This window comes from Phaethon lepturus, unplaced genomic scaffold, assembly GCF_000687285.1.
Source record: "Phaethon lepturus isolate BGI_N335 unplaced genomic scaffold, ASM68728v1 scaffold611, whole genome shotgun sequence".
Classification (NCBI taxonomy): domain Eukaryota; kingdom Metazoa; phylum Chordata; class Aves; order Phaethontiformes; family Phaethontidae; genus Phaethon; species Phaethon lepturus.
The window spans coordinates 7,672-28,720 of NW_010519575.1; the positions used below are offsets into that span (position 1 = coordinate 7,672).

Here is a 21,049-nt window from a genome sequence, read left to right on the forward strand (position 1 = left end):
TAACTTGCAGGCATTGTTATATGCCTAGTATCACTGCAAGCTCCTAACCAGCAACTCATTCTCAGGTATCTTAGTGGGAACATGGGTTTAATTTGTGGGAAGCAGACCTCTTTTCAAATCCCTCCCAGGTGTTAGTTTCACTGAGGAGATTTTGGAGGGGTATTCTGTTCTTTACTTAAGCGTTTGCCAACGGCTGGAGGGGACGATCTGCGTACTGACTGTCTCCTCTGGTCTTTGGGTTGTCCAGGATGTGACTTTGCAGGAGGAGGTTCTCTGTTTTTCTCTATTGTTTCTGTGGGCTTTCTTTCCTCTTTCCCACATGCTACAGTGTTTGGCTTCTGTTCTTTCTGGGGTTGCAATGTAGGAGGATCCTTAGTTGTTCTCTGGCAAATTTCTGCATAACTAGGTTTCCGCAGTTCCTGTGAAATAGAAAGCAAAGAAGACAGCAGAGTTAAACAAAGCATCCTGAGGAAAAATAATTTACTTTTATGAACAAAAACGGTAAAGTCTTTGTCCCAAAATACCGCTGCACTAAAATATGCAGATGAGGGCTTGAATATGAAGTTTACAGAAGCTGTACAGACAATACCAGAAAAGTGAGGTACTGTCATAGGGCAAAATACTTCCTATTCAAGCAAACTCCAAAACAGCTGAAAGATGATGAATACTTTGGTTTAAATATCAACATATGTATTGATGCTTCTACCTCAAGGATACTACCAAGAAGAGAATTCAGATAAAGTGCTGTCATTCATCACGTTATCTTGAACAATTTTGCACTGTTAATTGCATAATTGTATCATGCAAGTAATCATGAGGCCACCAGCACACAAATTTAAGGATGCTGGGCTCACATGATTAAGCAACACTGGTTAGCAATGGAAGTAATATTCTGTTAAATGCATCAAACTGGATCATTAAGAGAAAGTGAAGTAATAAGGTCACTTACTATGGCAGCCCCATTGACTTGTACCGATTTACATGCAGTACTGAGTGTGGAAGAAGAAAGCCTTTCTGTACTCTGCGTCTCTCTCTGCTGTTTATCCACAACCTTGGAGTCCCTGTAAGCACCCAGGAGAAAGCAAGGCTCATGAGAAGTGAATCTTCATGGTAGATGAGTGATCTAATAATAGGTCTGAAACTTTGACTATTACTATAAGAAGCTATAGCTATAATTTGCCTAAGGCAATTTCCCTTGCCATCATGACTAGCATTGCATTTAAAAATGTTATCAAATATTAAGAGAAGATATTCCTGTGGAATTTGACACTACCTGTATTTATGACATTCTGATAGCATTTGGTTATTCAGTTATCTTACTCCTGTTACTCAAACACCTCAGTTTGATTTGCAGGTTCCAAATAAAGTTTTACTGAAAACTTTCTTTATTGTATAGGCAACAGCACTACCCACAGGATCGTGGGTTTGCTCTCTATGCTTCAAAGCTATTTAAATACAAGACGGTAAGGTATTCATTAGATTTCTAAATACTTGCAGAGACCAAAACACAACATTAAATTTGTCTGCTGAATGACTATTATGATGAAATCACTATTATGATATTGTTCAGAAATTAAGCTTTATTGCCTTTACTATAAGTACAATATACAACAAAAAAGTATTGCTTTCACTGGTTAAGATATTAATAGCTATTTACAGTGTTCTACCTAGCCTTCTGATGAGAGACAATGCAACCGTGATTCAGAGCAGAATAATTATAGCCACATAATCAAATGCTTACTCAGAAGACTGGGATGGCGAAGGAGACCTTTCAAACGTCCTGGGCAATGTAGAAGAAACTGGCAACAACGGCTCTCGAGGAATTCCCGATGGAATAGTGTTTGTACTTGCATCCACATTAATGTTCTGAAGGAGGAAAAAAGGCACAGAAGGGCAATCATAATATCCAATTAATATGGTTTGCCTGAAAATTAACACAGTCAAGAAACAGTTTACAAGTTGATTTATAAGGCTAAATGAACTACAGGAAGATACAGAAGGATCCAACATATATATTGTAACTGATAAGTTTTTTCCTTTACAATTATTTAGAAACACAGACAAATAAATCACACACTGTGGTTCTTTCTCAAAAATTTGGAAGCTTAGTTCCCTTTGGGACACATCTGGATGACAAAATCCCTTCTTTCAACCTGGGAATTTTGCACCTGCAAAACAGGCTTCGTGCCTGTTCACATAATCGTAGTCAGCCTACTAAGTCAAAAGTCTCCTAGAGTTACGCACCAAGAACTGTCTTCTTCAAAGCTCTAACTCTGCATCATCCTAACAGTTGGTGCTAAAAAACCCCCAAACTGTAAGAAAAAAAAATCCTGAAGTTTTTACAAACTAGGATATGACCATCCTTTAAAAGTCCCTTTCTTATGCTATAGTGTGATTTGCTACCAAAAGAAGCTTTTCCTATCTCAGAAGATTCTGCTAGTGCCAGGTGACACTATGCCTCCAGATAAAGGCCATATAGGTTCAAGATGCACGTGTAAATTTAAATTGTCACAAAATAAGAAAAGAGAAAGGCAACTTTGTACACTGAAAAACATATTTCTGACATTTATAACCATTTTGTTTGTTTTAAAAAGTGCTATGTTTTTTGTATTGCTTCTGACCTGTCTGACTATAGAACCAGAACAGATTTTGGTAAGCAGAAGGGAAAGCAATGGGAGAACACAAGCACAGAAGGAAGAAGACAGCCATCCCTTTCCCCCAGGCACAGCCACCATTCAAAGTTTATACAACATGAGACCCCTGTCGTCACTGTTAGAAAGGGAAATAGTACTTGATGACATTGTTTTAAATCAGGCAGTAGATTACTGCAGTAGATCCAACCCTATTTTTACTCAAAGTAAAAGTTAAACCATAAAAGGTGGATGTTTAAAAATAAAAGAACAGTTTCTGTAGCTTTACTCACTGTAACAGAGTGTGCCAAGGCTTGCAATTGCAAGTTGCTGAGTATTCTGGCCCTAGGTCATCAAAAATTGTAGGTACATAGTTAAATGTGAATAGCTTTAAGTCAAGCAGACATGCAAGTGCTGTTCCTTAAGCCAAAACACTCAGCCCCTGATCTGACAGCACTGCACTTTCCTAGTTAGAAAATGTGGGATGATTAACACCTGCCATTCCCCAGAGCTACATCCAGAAGAGCACCACAAACCAAAGAGCAGAGAGATATGATGCTTGGATAACAACTCCTGGAAATTATACAACCTAAGTTCACTCAGCTTCTGTACACCAGACTTGCCCATCTATAAAACAAGAATTGGAAAGTGTAACTCTACTTCAGCACTTCATAACTCTATGTTAGGCGACATGAAAAAATGTTGAGATCAAGGTGAAAAGCAGCCTGTAGACATTGGCAAGATTCTAACGTTAACTCAAACACCTTTGTAGAACACCACAACCACTTTGGAGCCAGCTGCTGTTATCTTATTCCTTATTAACACCAACAAGGAAAGACAGCTCAATCCCTTCCACACAATGGTACAGACTAACTCATGCAAGCCAGAAAAAGAAACTGGGAAACCAAAGGAAGCTTGTTCGTGTGACAGTGCATTGCACTATCATAAAACCTCAGTGCCTGACTGATACTAAGACTGCCTCTACAGGGGAGAAGTCTAAGTTCTTCACAATAAGTACAGTGCAAAGCAAGTACAAGATTTGTAATGGGAGGAGCAATAGGTTTTCAGCTGCAACATCAATAGCAAGTGCTGGAATTATGTTTAAAACTTGAAATATGATAGCCAAAAAAGCACTTCAGAAATAAGAGAGGTAAAATACATTTAAAATAGATTTTGGCCAAGAACAAACTACAGTCTGGAGTACTGGCTGACAGTCAGTTAAACACTGCTCTTATCATGGCACTGTCCTGCACATTGCTCCTAAATGCAACCCTGGAATGTAGTTGTCCCTATTGCCACTTGCAGGAGGCAGAACGCGTGGCTTGTCTGCACAATCACTGCTTCAGGTGCAGGCTGCCCTGCTGCTTCCTCTTTCCTTTACCAAAAGACACCCTCCCTACCCACCCCTGATATGTGGGCACCAAAGAAAACACTTCTGCAACAGACTAGTTTTAGAGATGAGCCACGAGAGAGATTTTGGTGTTTCATCAGGTTGCCTTGCACTGCTATATTCAGGGGTTAAGTTCTTCAGTTGCAGTACAGCTAGAAAAACACAAGTTAAATTAGATCTAGCAAAACAGCCAATATAGCCTTCCACAGCCTAGACTGTTCCATAGCGCACAGGGTTATATGAGTCCTGATGGAGAGAAAAAACACTGTCACTCACAGATGGCAAGGTAGAGACAGTTCTAAGAATGAAATCTATGAACAGCTACTGAACATTCATTTTCAACTGCACCTCTACTACATCTAGAAAGCAGCGGTTGCCAAATCATTCTGGTATATTTTTATCTTTCCAAGAAATATGACAAGACAACACTGGGATCCAGCTGGTTTTGGTAACAGTTCTTCCAGCTATGATTCCTAGTGTACTAAAATTAGTAGGCAGTTTCTTTATATCTCGGTGCTTAAAAGTTTGTCTTTTTCACCTTAAAGTGTTTTCTATGCAACTCAAAAGTCTGAGTTTCGAACAGGAGAAAAATTTACCACATATTTTTCACCTGAGTATATCAAAAAGCCTGAGGTAATTATGAACAGCGAAGAGCATATTTTCTAATCTCTGCTATTAACCTCTACTTATACTGGTGCTTATATTCCATGCATTTCAAAGAGAATAAACCAACAAATTACAAGTGAAGGCGGCAGCAACACATTGCTTGACAGCTGTTTTTTTAAAACATTTCTTATGACCCACAAAACCCATAAGTTTTTTCCATGTATAAGTCACCAAATCTGAAAACAAGGAGGTATGCATTTCTTTGTTTTTCCAACAAAAATGAATGCTGGCTACTCACTCTTTCTTTTGACGTTCCTATTACCACACTGGACAGTCTGTTTTCAAAAAGATCTTCGGTCTTTAAATTGCCAGCAGCCCCAGGTAATGGAGGAAAGCTAGATAAACCCAATTCAAAGCTAGGAGATGGAGGTTTTGGGGGTGGTGGAGACTGTGTTTGGCCTCTCTGGAATAGAAATAACATGTTGAGGTTACCACATTGGATGACGCAAAGGACAGACATGGGACTCTAAACTGTATTTCATATTTGATTTATATCTGTGAAGTCCTAGAGAGGTCTCCCCCATCCCACCTCCCAAGAAAACCACACAGTACCAAGGAATAGATGCTTTCATTTTCCACTGTTGCCCTTAAAATATTTAACTATTATTTAAATGGGAGGGCATAAGCATCCTTACAAATTTCATATTCATAAGTGCTCGTGATACTGGTATAGTAAGAAAAGTCTTCTCACTGATCCTTCCTTCAGAATAGACTCTTACTCTGACACAGAAAGTAAAACAGACTGGTTAGATATCACGATATCGTGAAAATATGCAATCCATTTATATGCAGATAGTAACATGCTAAATGAAAGACAGGAGTCAACAAAATTCTTATATCATGTTAAGATATATTAAGAAATCACAAGGCAGCATGCCTCACATGGGGTAGACAACAGCAATTTTCATCTACTTAATATGAACGTATATGGTCACTTCATAAAAATGCAAAGATAAATGTCAAAAAAGGGAGATTTTTTTTTTTAACTAAATCTAAAAAGAAAAACAACGTCCCAGGTAAAAAACATCAATGGGCTAAATGCTAATTTTGCACTACAGACAGCAGTTCAGGAGTTAAAGAGTACCACAGTTAAAGATCAATTGTGAGGACTGCTTGTAAGGATTTGTAAAGCTTAATTCTATTTACACTGAAAAAATAAAATTCCTTTTGTAATATGCTGTAACTGAAGTTACCCATTAACTTCATCTACATTATGTAAACAAAGAAGTTAACTGCTTCATGACTGCTCAGGCCTGTGCTAAGATGATCTCTGCTGCAGAATACTAAAAGCAAAGCAATCTTTGAGACAATTCCTGTTTTGAAAAGGAAAATATTTATGGGCGCATCACCAAGATGGTCTGAATGCGAGAGCAATGCTTCTGGACAGAAAGGTGTTGCATTACTTGCTCTTCATGAGAAAGAAGAAGAAAAAACAGTAATAGATACAAAATTACCCCCAAGGTCTTTTCAGAGACTACAGTTTATTTCAAAAGAAGTGTGTGTCAGGAGGGAATAAGGGAAAGAATACATACATACAGAAGCAAGAACAACTGCAAATCCTAGGACTGCTACTAACCCAGCATTACTCCCCAGAACACAGCTAAGAGTGTTACAGCAATGGAAGCTGCAAACCTCCAAAAACAGATGTCAGATGACCTGTCAAAGGGTCATGGAGCACGACTACACTTATCCAGCTCAAACCGCAAGAGGAACACTTTTTTTTAAGACCAGTTCTTCAAATCACAGCACTTAGTTTTCTTAAAGGGGACTGAAGTCCTGAAGTAGATAATGTATTTGTTATACAAAGATTTGAAGTTATACAGAGGAGTCCTAAAAAACCCCAACATATTAAGAGACAAGTAGCATTAACATCTTAAATTAGTGAGACCAGGGGGGACTTAAATGGATTTTAAGCTGCCAACTACATAAAATTTCTCAAGTCAACTTATGACAAGTTGAGTAATTGGTTTATGTCTATAGCCTCAGATACCATCTAATCAGAAAGGTTCATGCTCTCTCATGCAATCATGTATATTCTCTATAATCTTTCCTTAAAAAAAAAATAAAAATCAACAGAAGTCATCATTCCAATACAACTGGTTGTAGTGTTGTCCTACATAACTATCTAATCACTACAGCATCACACAATAAATAGAATCCTGGAATCAATTATTTCCACAGTCTAAAGGGGTCAAATTTCAATCTTTCACTTCAGAGTATGCTCCTTCCCAGTGTACAGCTGTGGGTGTGCAGCAGCTCTCACCTCTGTTCGAGTTGCATCACTGTACAATACAAACTAAAGATTCATGGGCCAGAAGACACTAGAAGGAACCTGGCTGCACAGACTGCAGTTAAAGTCTGCTGATCAGAGAAGGGAAAGGTGAGTCTCGAAAGAAATCATGGCTACCAGTTTTACACTTAAAGTTAAAATATCCTTTGAAGTCATCTGAGTCAGAAGAGCCTCTCTTCTCAGTAAGTGTGCAAAGTAATCCTTTCACTTCAGGCACTCACTCACATGCCTAACCTGTACCACCTCCTTGTTCTTTCAAAGACAGAAAAAATGTTGATAGGAAAACATCAGTCTAAAATTTCAAGCAGCTTTGAAAGGGCAAAAGAAAGTATGGATCCTACATGCAACCTGATGTTGCTGAGCTTTGAGACATTTGACAAGAACTAAAAGCAACCAAAGGGAAGGAACCACTTGTTGTTCTGTACTTTCCAAACCTTGATGCTCCTTATCCAAGTCCCATAAGGCTACTCAACAGCAGGAGCCTCAAATACACAAATGCAACAATTATAGACCTTTAAGAAAGTGTTATAGCTCATGCAGTGGGATAACTTTGCAATTGTACCATGAATAAGGAAATAATCAATCCAGTTCAACTTCATGAACATGCAGTGTGTAGCAAAAATGAATTGCAGAGAATTGTCTGGTTTTATCAAATCAAACCTTAAGTCTTACAAAAAAATTACTATTTTCCCTTCTACACAACATCTAGTCCAGCCTTTTCAAGTATCAAGGCTATTTAGGCATTCACCTTGAATTTAAGTTTACCAAAACTGTAATATTTCAATAGTGTTATATATTGTATATTTCAATACGCTTACCAAGTGGTACTTGGAGAGGCATTTAAAAAAATAGAACTGACCACTTAACTAACATTCCATGATTCTATACATTATGACACACAGATCTACAAAATGTTGTTCATCATCTACATAAACGATAATCAAGTATCAACTGTTTTGAATTTTAGCTTAGCTATTTAGCTCTCCCTGAATGTGAACACTGGCATGCTGACAAACTAACACTAAGATGGATATTTTTTGCTACTGTAAAAGAGTAATTTTAACTTCTTCCTGACTTCTGCATTAATGAACAACCTTCTCTGATACCCAAATGCAGTAAAGTCATGTGACTAACGAGCCGCTGTCTTCAGTCAACTGAGACATACAATTGCTTGTGCAATAACTTATCTCACCTGCTACTCCACATAATATCCATACTATTGCCTTGTTACCCTGATTTTATTATAGGCGAATATGATCATGAACACTCACTGTAAACTTGTCCTCCCTTTTCTTTCGGTAGCCATATGAGTTTTTCCTAAGGGAAAGAAAGCAGTTATCAGAACCTTGCCTATACAACAATAGAAGGCAGTTGGTGAAAACAGGAAAAATTAATTTCAAATTTCTATTTCATACATCTTCATTCTAGACAGGTTGTTAAAAAAATGTTTTGGGGAAAATCTTCTAGCAAGCTCTCATTAAAATAAAGGTACAGATATTATACAAGTCAGCATAAGAATATAATAGTTACAAATAATTCCTGTGTTAAAAGCATCTCAGTGCTGATTACATATAAGGCTTAGGCAAAACCTTTCAATATCCAAAGTAAAAGTTTAGTTTGGGGGTTTTTTTATGCCTTTGAAAAAATGACTAACTATTTTCAATTCAGATAAAGCCCTCCAAAACATTTTCAGCACTTCTCCCCCAGCCCTGCTTTAGTTAAAGCCCCTCCAAGCAGCAGTTTAACATTTGCAATGCCTTCTAACTCAGTTTCAATATATTTTCTAAGTTTTCTGTTTGACTTAATATTCTAAATGTATCCAATACCGGAACATCAGAATATAAATCTAAGTACTGACAATTCCTGTACGTTTTTGTATTCTACAGTTTGAGCAATCTTGTTTTCTATTTCCTTAATCATGCTTTCATCCACTAGTTGTAACACAGTTCAGCAAATTAGATTTAGAGAAGTATTACAATACTTGTAAAAAATCCCCACTGAATTTTGCAATGATACAAGTCTAATATAGGATCATCTGCAAAAGACTCAAGTTATCTTCCAATTCACTAAGTTACTCAAAATGTGATTTACTTGGAGATGCAAACACAGCCTACATTAAACAAAGCTGCACAGTACTTTTATAAAGCACTACGAGAACTGTACTGTATTTTAAAAATTCCAAAATAAGCCTGCTAAATTCTCACATTAATACAGGTGCCATCAATTTTCAGCTCCCCAGGTGGTAGGGTTTTTTTGTTTGTTTGTTCAACTGCATAACAATAGGTTTTTTAGTTGCATGTAATCCTTTTTCCTCCCTCCATACCTATCCATCATCTTTGTGGTTTTAAGTGTCTAATTTGGGCAAAATGCTCATCTGTCAACTGAAAAAATTAACAATGAGCACTGCTAGTACAGGTTTAGGTGCACAGTCTACACCGCTGAACAATGGAATGGGCAGAACTGCTTCACTGAAGTCAACGTGCAAAAAATTTCTTACAACAGATAAGGAAAGGATAGAGGATTAGATCCTATGGCTATAAATTGTTCATCAGTTGCTATTAATGATTTTAATTTGGCAGGAAATTATGCAAGTCTACTTTTCATTTGTTCTATATTTATCACTTTCTCTGAAATCCTTTCCAGGATTTTATCTTTGAGGAGAGACAGTCTCAGTCTAAGAGTAATGAGAACAGTACTAGTACCATACCTCTTTACTAAAAGAAGTAGTTTTGAAGCAGCAATATTGGGTTGCTCAGACGACAACTACAGAGTTCACTCACCTTCCTCTACCTAATCCAGGAGACGAGTCAACGCTGGTCTGTTCCATCCGTCCAGTTCCTACTTCCCTCTTGGTGTAACTCGTAGTAGCATTCTGCATCCGTGTCCTGTTTTGCCCCGGCTGCCGCGTCTGTGGACTCCTGACGCCATTGATTAAACGATCAGCAGAAAAGTTGAATATTGTAGGACTGTCTAGAAGCCCAGGTCCCCTTTCTGCACTGGGTATTGTATGTCGTATATGAGACTTGCTAGGATTCCTACAAATTCAAAAGTCATTTCAACATACGTACTATGAGAGACCTTCTGAGGCCTAAGTCTATACACAGAATTCAGAAGCAGCAAGCTCTTTAGTCCTTTATTGCATATTTCACTTATAATATCGATAAATATTCATTTTACAGGTCATGTGAATTATCAGAATTAACCTTTTTGCTATTTTCAACTATGGCATAACTAAAAACTACTTGTAACTGGAAATACTGTATGAATGATCACATGACATCATTCAGAGTATTTCATCTGAATACCCTAAAGCATGGAACAGACAAGTTCTCAGCTTTCAGACAGTCCATTTACATTTAGAAACAGTACATCCACTAACAGCAGCACCATTTGCCCTTTGGCCTCACTTAACCTTGCACCAGGTTCAATTTCACAAGTATTTTCAAGTTAGCTGGTGTAACTAAACCAAGCAGATTAACACCCCACATGCCAGATAATAAAATGGAATGTATATTGTTAAAAGATGGTTGAACTTGCCTGTTCCTGGGAGGATACTGTCTGAGTGTAGTCAATGGAGAAGCAGCAGGCTTGAAGGTTGGAGATGTGAACCCATTGATAAATCCAGTATTTGGAAATGGTGTTACCTAAAGAATATATTGTATGGTCATAATTAAAACTCCACTGAGTACTATTTTTTCTTAATCCCATATTTTATATCATTCTGTGCAGGGCAGTACTTAAAAGACTGGCTCAAACAGCAATAGAACATTTGTCCAGTGCCTTGTAACCAACTTACAAAATGCTGTTTTTCTGAGAAGACAGCCAATACACGTATTCAAGTTCTGATAATTTAAGACAACTGAAAAACATTGAGCCAAAATTCATGGCTGTAAGTTAAGTAACACTCCTTCTATTTCACATCATACTATGCATGACTTCAGAGTATAGAGATACTTCTTTGCCAGAGACTCTCTAACCTACACAGCCTGTAATTGTTTTTCTTATATGTGAATCCCTCCCTAAAACAAAACAAAAAATCTTTTTAGTTCCTCATTCTACTCATCTTCCATGTGACATCTAAATAAAGCCTAGAGAATAAGTGATGTTAAGTGGACCTCTGATTCTTCTCACATCTTACCACCTTATTCTACATGTGAATTACTGTCTTGTTGCCTGAAGAAGCAACATTAGTGAAAGTTTTCCCAATGTTTTGTGTTAACAAGATACCTCAGAATTTGAAGTGTGTTCATAGCAATTTCCCCAACCTCACTAGCACAGTTTTTTTTAAGTGTATGAATGAGTTTCATTTAAGAAGTGTTCCTACTAGCAAATACTTATTTGTCTCCTCCCCCTGAAAATAACTAAAATGCAGAAGAGTAAGTCTTGTGTAGCACTCTTTCTACACTTAATTAAATGATAAGAAAAAGCTGGGATTAAGACTGTTTTCTATAAAGATACGTTTAAGCTTGTATAACCTTTCTTGCAAAAGTCAAAGCAAATCATTAATCAAAAATAAAATTTAACACCAAAGCTGTCATGCCAAACTACTGTTAGCCTACCCTAGCACATGACAGCAAATGTTACCTCAGACTCCAAAACCAGGTCATTAGGAGTTTAATAAAGCTATTTGAGGAACAACGTTTCATCAAAATATTGCTTTGAAGTGCCTTCTGCTTTAATAGTTACAACTCGAACGCTATAAAATTCAATCAAAGCTAGTAAGCAGCTACGGAACCTGAATAATGAAAAGACACTGAACATACTAAAGGGAAACAAGTTTAACTCATTGCTTAAAATGAATTAAACTTCGGTCACAACAACCCCATGTACAACCCTGTAGCAACGCTACAGGCTTGGGGAGGAGTGGCTGGAGAGCTGCCCAGCAGAAAGGGACCTGGGGGTGCTGACTGACAGCCGGCTGAACATGAGCCGGCAGTGTGCCCAGGTGGCCAAGGCAGCCAACAGTGTCCTGGCCCATATCAGAAATAGCATGGCCAGCAGGAGTAGGGAAGTGATTGTGCCCCTGTACTTGGCACTGGTGAGTCATCCTGTGTTCAGTTTTGGGCCCCTCACTACAAGAAGGACATTGAGGTGCTGAAGCGTGTCCAGAGAAGGGCAACAAAGCTGGGGAGGGGTCTGGAGCACAAGTCTTATGAGGAACAGCTAAGGGAAATGGGGTTGTTCAGTCTGGAGAAGAGGAGGCTGAGGGGAGACCTTATCACTCTCTACAACTACCTGAAAGGGGGTTGTGGCAATGTGGGTGTTGGTCTCTTCTCCCAACTAACTAGTGATAGGATGAGAGGAAATGGCCTCAAGTTGCGCCAGGGGAGGTTTAGATTGGATATTAGGAAAAATTTCCTTACTGAGAGAGTGGCCAAGCATTGGAACAGGCTGCCCAGCGAGGTGGTGGAGTCACCATCTCTGGATGTGTTCAAAAAATGTGTGGATGTGGTGCTTCAGGATACGGTTTAGGGGACATGGTGGTGTTGGGTTAATGGTTGGACTTGATCTTGAAGGTCCTTTCCAACCTTAGTGATTCTGTGAAAAGGACAACAATATTCCCTCCTTCCTTCTTTATGGATAGGTGATCTTTTTGGAGGAAAATGTCATTTTCACATTCCAGTAACACCAAAAGCATCAATTTGCTTTCTCCACAGAAGTCATCTGCCTCATCAAAAGTAACTTTTTTTTCCCTCACAAGCAGATCTTTCTTTCCCAAACTAGATCTTTCCTCAAATACTATTAAGTACCTGATGAAGAAGTAGGTAGTTTTAGAATTTTGACAACATGTGTTGCCATATTCTAGTTTCAGAACTAAAACTGTATGCCCACACTACTGGGTGTCTTTAATCCCAAATTAGAGACAAGACAAAGCACTGTGAGTCTTTATGCTGAAGCAGAAGAGGAGAGAAACTTCTGCTATATTTGCACACAAGTCCACATGCAAACTGCAACCCTGTCTCATAAAATTATTCCTGTGTCATTGTTCCTTGTGGTCCTTGTTCTCCCCATAAGTAATTTCTACTCAAATACAGCTCTTCCTATAAAAGGTTCAAGAAACATCGTATCACATTAATGTACAAAAAAAAGCAGCTAACCAATGACAATAGGCTGCAAAACAGTGGGAGGCAAAGATCTGTCAGTTAGTTTTCTGTTTTTAATAAGAAAGGTATGAGATCTTTAATGCTGGCAAGCTTGTAATGTCTTCCCCCAAAGGCCAGGACGAGTAAGCTTTCTGGAACACATAAGTTCCAGGATGACATAAGGCTATTGACACACTATGCTGTGCTTCAACCTATGGCCAGTTAATCTAAGTCTTCCACACCACTGTTGCCCAATTACTTCACTATTGCACAGTGTTGCTGTAGGATAGTCAGTCTTAGTTTATCTAGAGGAAGAATCACATTCATTGCTGCTTAATACAGTACCTTTCTCCTGGAATAACATCATTTACTTGTCTCCTCTGCATTCTTCATCCCCCTTAAAAAGCCTTCCCCTGCAGGGGCTCTGGCTACCTTCCCTGTGTGTGCAGTGTTTAGCACACCAACTTTTTAATTAGCTTGCTGTCCGGTACACAGGAAGTTTGTTCAAGTTTGTTCAAGGACACTTTAATTGTCTGCCAAAAAAAACTCTAAAATGCTTCTAATTTTGAGCATTGCTACCCTAGTTTCTTTTAGCCGCAAGTAAAGAGGCATTTACAGAGGGGAGAAAGAGGTTCCTCATAGGACAACCTTAGTCCCCCAGTCATTATAGAAAAATAGATTCATATTAGGTTTTGTAGGATAACAAAGGCAGACTAAAAGGGGCCAAGGTAATTCTCACAGGACTGTCACAATGGGAGAGAAGATGGAAGCAGCATTGGAGGGTGCAACAGATGTCCCATTAGAGTACAGAAGGTTTTCTTGCTACCACCCTAGCTCTAAGGCTTACTGATAGCCCCTTTAAGAAAACTTTTAAAAATTAAGCCATTTAAAAGTCAAGTATCTTTTTATTAGCAAAAGTAATTTTATTTTTTATTGTCAAAAAAGATGTTACTGCTGCACAGAAAATATTTTGCTTTACTAACATGCCAGATAGGGTAATTCAGCATGTTAACCTAGAACTTATTTTCCTGCTGCAAGATCAAAATACCAAGTTATGCTTATTTATCCGATTCCATTAACTTTATTCAGTACATATCAGAATTGCTTTTTCTGGTATTCATATACATATTCTGAAGATCTAATTTCTAAGGAGGCTTTTAACTGTTACTAAAAGAAGTCTTTAGTAATAACTAGACTTGTGCAAACCATTTGACACTGTCCCACATGACATCCTTGTCTCTAGATTGGAGAGACATGGATTTGACGGATGGACCACTCTGTGGATAAGGAATTGGCTGGATGGTCGCACTCAAAAGAGTTGTGGTGTACAGCTCAATGTCCAAGTGGAGACCACTGACAATTGGCATTCCTCAGGGATTAGTATTGGGACTGACGTTGTTTAACATCTTTGTCAGTGACACGGACAGTGGGATTGAATGCAACCTCAGCAACTTTGCTGACAACACCAAGCTGTGTGGTGCAGTCAACACACCAGAGGGAAGGGATATCATCCAGAGGGACCTTGAGAGGCTCGAGAGGTGGGCCTGTGTGAACCTTATGAAGTTCAACAAGGCCAAGTACAAGGTCCTACACAGGAGTTGGGGCAATCCCAAGCACAAATACAGGCTACGGAGAGAATGGATCGAGAGCAGCCCTGAGGAGGACTTCAGGGTGTTGGTTGATGAGAAGCTCAACATGAGACAGCAATGTGCATCTGCAGCCCAGAAAGCTAACCATATCCTTGGCTACATCAAAAAAAGCATGGCCAGCAGGTCAAGGGAGGTGATTCTCCCCCTCTTCTCCACTCTGGTGAGACCCCACCTGGAGTCCTGCATCCAGATCTAGGGCCCCCAACATAAGAAGGACGTTGACCTGTTGGAGTGAGTCCAGGAGGGCCATGAAGATGATCAGAGGGATGGACCACCCCTCCTACGAAGACAGGCTGAGACAGTTGGGGTTGTTCAGCCTGGAGAGAAGGCTCTTGGGACACCTTATAGCAGCCTTCCAGTACCTGAAGGGGGCCTATAAGAAAGCTGGAGAGGTGTTTTGTTTTTTTGTTTTGTTTTGTTTTTTTTTACAAGGGCATGTAGTGATAGAACAAGGCACAGCGGCTTTACACTGAAGGAGGGCAGATTCTGACTAGATATAAGCAAGAAATTCTCCACTATGAGGGTGGTGAGGAACAGGTTGCCCAGAGCAGTTGTGGATGCGCCATCCCTGGAATTGTTCAAGGCCTGGTTGGATGGGGCTTTGAGCAACCTCGTCTAGTGGAAGTCCCTGCCCATGGCAGGGGGTTGGAACTAGATGATCTTTAAGGTCCCTTCCAGCCCAACCATCCTATGATTTCTTTTGGCAATAGCTGATTAATAATATTTAGTAAAGAACTGCCCCAAAAACTTAAAGGTTAAGGCAAGAATCACACTGCAATCTGATACCAGATACAATTTTCAAATAATTAATCTTGTACACCAAAGGAAGAATTTTGAAGAACTGTTTTTCAAGAAGAATCAGTATCTTAAACTCCTCTCTTCAGGATACACATGCTTCCTACACCTCAAGACTTTGTAAGAAAATAATACCAACTTTGAAAAGAATGTAACTGTTTCATAATCAAGACTTACCAATGAAGGGTCAAGGTAGCTGTGCGTGGCCGACCAGGTCTGTGGGCCAATTAAGCTGTACAATGGAAACTGCTGATGGGGACTGTATACTGGAGGTAAGTAAAAGGATGTTGTGTAACGCTGCTGCGTGTAGAGGTTCATATCCAGAGGTCTATATCCATTCTTTGGCAAAAATGTGTTTATAGCTATTGCCTTTGCTTTTATCCTTGCCTGCAAAGGAGATTAGATTATTTATTACAGCAGCCTTTCAAATTATATCAGGATGGTTCAAACTAGCAGCTCAAACTTTTACTGGATGCTTGTCAGTCACTGCTTTGTCCTTCAAGGAAGGCAGGAACAGCTGAATGCTTCCCTGCTGGCCTGATGCTGGGATGGATATACCACTGCCAGAAAGGAGGAAAAGGAGAAGTAAAATGGCACATGCTACATTTCAAAACCCATCTCCAGGTCAAATGGCTGCGGAGATTGGACCACTTAAGTTCATATCAGTAAACACAGCAAACCCCACTAAAACCAGAACACATACACACATGCCCCAAAAAACCCGTAAAGCTTTATTTACCTTAATTGGTTTTCCTTGGAAAGTTTTCACTTCTTCTCTAAGGTATCTGTAAGCCTTTAAAAGATTAGTTATAACATTTGTCAAATATAATTTAAACAAAGGAAATTTAAGTTTTGACAGGCTATGCCTAACAGTAATTCTTGAAATGTCTGCTAATGTTAGACTAACGAAAACCCTCGTATGTAATCTGCATTCAGCAAGATCTAAATTATCATCCAGAAGTGTGTCAGTAGCATTAAAACAAGATTTTAGTTCTTAAATTTGAAGCATTTCAATGTGTCATCCAAAATATCAATGTTCGTCGCACAAAAAAATTATAGCTTTACCAAGGAAGCCAGGATACACGAACAAGATAAAACTCTTACAGGGTTATGTTTAATAGTATCGATAACTGGGTATTAGCTAAGGGTAAGCATTACTAGTTTTAGAGTTTTGGGTATTTTTCTTTTTAAATTATTACACATTTGTAATACAGTTTACAACCCATCAGGTATTTTTCTTTTTAAATTATTACACATTTGTAATACAGTTTACAACCCATCAATCCACCCTCATCCCACCCTTGGTTACTGTTATATTCCAAAATGGTTCCAAAAAACAGCATTACCTGCTGTGCATCGGCTTCCGATTCAAACGTGATGAACCAATTGTCATTATAGGCAAACTCACAGTTGATAAACTTAGGCAAATTATCTCCTTTGAAAAGTGCTTCAACCTCCTAAGGAAAGTGGTTTTGGTAAGAAGGAAAAGGGTGGGATGAAAAAAAAAAGGATGGAAGAAAACATCAATTTAAAGTGCAGAACTCTGGAACTCCAAGTAAGAAAGACAAAAAGCACTTTCTAGCTTACAAAACAGAACTGAGAATTTCAGAACATCTACAAGTAGCATTAAGTCTCCAATCTCCCCACTAGCTAGAAGGAATACAAACAGGCCATACTGCAAGTAGAAGTTGCCTGCTCCCTTTAAATCAGGGGAGATAAGCTCTTTAGGCTGTAAGGAGACACTTAAATTTGGCATCAAGTGCAGAAAAATGTCTATTTCTCCCCTGTCCCCAAAACCACGGAGCCACACAAGAACCTGTGCATGCTGCATGGGATAGAGGAACCCTGCCCTTTCAGCATAAACCTGGAGATACACTTGAGCTCAAGCATCTACAGATTAACATATTTGAAACAGGTTTTATGGTACCTCAAAAACAGTCAGCTAGTTTCTACAGAAAAAACACACTTTGGACTTTATATTGTTTTAATCCATTTGCATATTATTTATTTTTGTCAGAGAGTTGAAGCGAGCAGCATCAAAAAGCAATGCAACTTGGGAGGCCTTATAGTATTTTGGAACTTTGCAGCTTAAATGAAGCCTGATCATGCTACGCCAGAAAAATGTATCCTATTAAATCTGTCAGATTAAGTTTAGATTTTCTAGTCTGGCAAATTTAAACACATAATGTATAAAACACTTCAGATCACCTCTTTTGAAAATAAAGACTCCCCAGAACTTTGTTTTTGTTAAGCATTTAAGAATGACCACCCAGCCCTAATATATCCAACCTGACAAACTGATGACAGCAAAAAAAAAAATCTGTAATATTATAAATCTAGGCAGCCTTTGAAAGGTTACATTTTATTTAGAAAGCTAAAAGCAGCTGATGTTTTTATACTATGTATATAGCATATCTAACTTCTTCCCTCCAGTTCCTTTCAGTAATTTTTTTCATGCTGTTTATTAAAAACTTATCATAAAGAAACGGCCTTAATCTTCAGTACTTTTTATTTTTGTATGAAGACTATCAAGAAGAGCAACTCTTTCAGAATCTTTATTCCTCCTTGTGTAATTAAATAGGAGGGGAAATTAAAATATCTCCCCATCATCAAGAATCTATGCCTTCTCTTCCTTTTTGAAAATTCAAGATGGTTTAATCTATGGCCCAATCACTTCTTTCTAGACTTTGTTAGTCATAGTCCCAGCTACATCAGAGTTGCATTGAAAAACTTTCAAAAAAATCAAGTTTTCCCCTCCCACATTCATTCCACAAGCCAGCAGAGATCCTTAGCGACTTGTTGACACCTCTACCCTCAGCATTATGGAAATGTTTGCAAAGCTTTAAGTACTTTACCCTAACAAGCTTCAAGCTGCAGCAGTGGCATTTTCCATTCTGAGACTTACCTTCCTTCATCTTCATTTGCTATTTATCCAACAAGCTGAGCTAAGTGCACGTGGATAAGCCAGAGACGAAGAAAATTACGGTATCTCTACCAAACACAGCACTGTCAGTTTTTCAGGCCTCTGTAGCACTAAAGGTTTTACCGCAGTCTTCCTATGAGCAACTGCTTCTATCAAATGTATTTATTATCCAAATACACACAATAAACTGAGGTTTAGAAATGTTGTTAGAAACTAACAATGTAGTAAGAAATGTGATATGTCTATTGAAATCTGGAAGAAATCTAACTCACAAATCCTAAGAGAAAAGCATTCTTTAGTGAACAATTAAACACTTACTTCAATGGGGGTAGATTCAGGTACTTCACGTAAAATCACAATACAGCGATTCTGATTTGGCCTAACTTTTTCTCCCTTCTCATCCACTTGGACTAAAGGCAACGCTAAGAGAGAAAAGGCAAAAATCTATTTTAGCTGTATACAATCAAAACAGTTTTGCACACCAAAAGATGCTGTGGACAGCTTTACAATGCAAAGCTTTTTGTGCTAAACTTCAAATATTTTTGAGTATTAAGAAACAAGCAGAAGATGACTGAGGATACTTTCAGACATATGCAACTGAGTAGACATGTTCCTTTAAAATCTCCACACTCTTCCTACTCTTCCAGCCTAGAAAATCCCAATTCATTAGCTTTTTCTTCTAAGGCACACATTGAGTCACGTTCTATTTAATGCTTTACAGAAAAAGGATGGCATTTGATTGTGATACATACCAAAAAAAAAAAAGGGAGAGAGGTTGAAAATCCAGATTAATAGTCCTACAGCAATAACCAAAATGTTTTCTAGCATTGAGGGATTTTTACTTACATCTCAGCACTTCAACAATCAAATCCATATCAGTACTGAGTTTCTTGACATGATCAAGGTTTGCTACTGTCATAATTGGCACATACTGATCACTGTCCATCTGTGATATAAGGTACATGTCACTGGCAAGATTTTCTCTGTTGGGAGAGGAAAAAAAAAATGTCACAGATGTAACTTTCACCAATAAACTTGAGACAAAAACTCATCGCATAGTAGAAGGCAGATTCCTATACTAAATTTTGTTTTCAGCATTTTTACCAACTCCCAGTCCATTCAGTTATTTACTATATTTCACTTCCTAGAAAACATGAAATTGCTTTTTTTTCCCCTTCATGTAATAGTATTGGCAACTTCCTGTTCAGGCAGCACATTACCCCCACAAACATGTAATATTGTTAGGAGTTTATTACTTCAAATGACCACTGACTGTAACTGGTTATGCAGGAGTATATACAGATTAGGAATTGTTCTAAGTTAAGACATGTATTTAGGATGTTTTTATCTAGACACAAGCACTGAGTATAATTAAGTACAAGTGAACTGCTTTGATGATCTTGCATCAGTCTATACTGGAATGTGTATGATTCGGAGCCCTGAATATTTTTTTTCTTTTTTAAATTGAGCCTTAACTTAAAATACAAAGGGAGCTACAGATGCACGTACAAAAATCCTAGTTTGTATCAATGCAAATTTCAAAATTATTAGCTTAAACAAAGCTTACCAAATGGCTTACACTACTCAGTTTTGATTTGCAAAAAAAATTAACAGTCATAAAAATTCACTTGATCTGTAATTGCTTGCAACTACTCTCACTTCAAAACAGTATATTTGCTAGTTTATGTTTTAGGTCCAGAAGTTTCATGTAAGCTTTAAGAGGTACATCAACATGATAGTCTGGAATTTATGTTACTCCCCCCAAAATTCTCCTTTCCACTCAGTTTTAAAGTGACAGGTGTGAAATCTATCAACATACATCCCAAGTTAGGTACTGGATCTTCTTAGTTATTCTCCAGTTTGCTACATTTAGGTACATACATACCTAGATAAACAGAATTCCAGTGTTTTTTTCAGTAATTCTCGTAAATCTTCCTGACCTTCTGGCTGCAACTGTTCGCTTCCACCTAATAATTAAAATACTAAATTTAAAATTTAGTTCTGCTATATCACGCTTATATTTTAATCAAGCCATCATGTCTATTACTGGCTATATAACTAGTAACAAATTTTCAAATTCAATAAACGTTCATTGTGTTTTAGTTCACCATGCACCAAAATCATACAGGACCACTTTTTGTTTAAGACAAAAAAGAAAAACCATATCTGACTTCAATTGTTAACCTCTGTTCTACAAATATATAAAAATTTTAAGCAGTTTTAGAAAAGCAGCTACAAACACATCTCAGAGTAAATACTGAACTGATTTAGCTGGTATATCTGTCTTCCAGCCTTAGGATACTAACCAATTCCTAGCTGATTAAACCTTGACTAATGCAGCTGACTAACTGCAAGCGAGCAATGTAATGGAGGCACTTCGCACTTCTGGCCTCACTCTAAAGTCCCAACCCACTAATTCAGAAAAGAGAGTTTCAAAAATGTAGTTATGAAATATCAGTAGATATCCAATCAATTAACAACAGATGTGTGATCAATTAACAATCTCTTGGTTAAGAAGGAGAAATAAATTTTTTTTGTTATACCTGAAAGTTTCAAAATTATCACCTGGAAAACATTAATTTCACATTCATTTTAGTTTAGACCCAATATGCTGCAGTCAGTT

The 21,049-nt window shown here is 38.1% G+C and overlaps 1 protein-coding gene across 1 annotated transcript in view; it reads right to left on the bottom strand.

The window, feature by feature from the left end:
- Positions 1-22: 22 nt before the first annotated feature.
- The window catches only part of LARP4B (La ribonucleoprotein domain family, member 4B), a 28,012-nt gene continuing 6,985 nt past the window's right edge, over positions 23-21,049 (bottom strand). The window contains exons 4-16 of the mRNA XM_010297074.1: positions 20,312-20,393; positions 19,273-19,409; positions 18,745-18,848; positions 16,850-16,960; positions 16,243-16,296; positions 15,681-15,890; positions 10,514-10,620; positions 9,757-10,011; positions 8,248-8,293; positions 4,925-5,089; positions 1,742-1,866; positions 950-1,061; positions 23-419 (exon numbers count right to left, since the gene is read on the bottom strand). Coding sequence (XP_010295376.1) covers positions 138-419; positions 950-1,061; positions 1,742-1,866; positions 4,925-5,089; positions 8,248-8,293; positions 9,757-10,011; positions 10,514-10,620; positions 15,681-15,890; positions 16,243-16,296; positions 16,850-16,960; positions 18,745-18,848; positions 19,273-19,409; positions 20,312-20,393 — 1,790 coding nt within the window. The 3' untranslated portion in view covers positions 23-137. The remainder of the gene's footprint in view (positions 420-949; positions 1,062-1,741; positions 1,867-4,924; positions 5,090-8,247; positions 8,294-9,756; positions 10,012-10,513; positions 10,621-15,680; positions 15,891-16,242; positions 16,297-16,849; positions 16,961-18,744; positions 18,849-19,272; positions 19,410-20,311; positions 20,394-21,049) is intronic.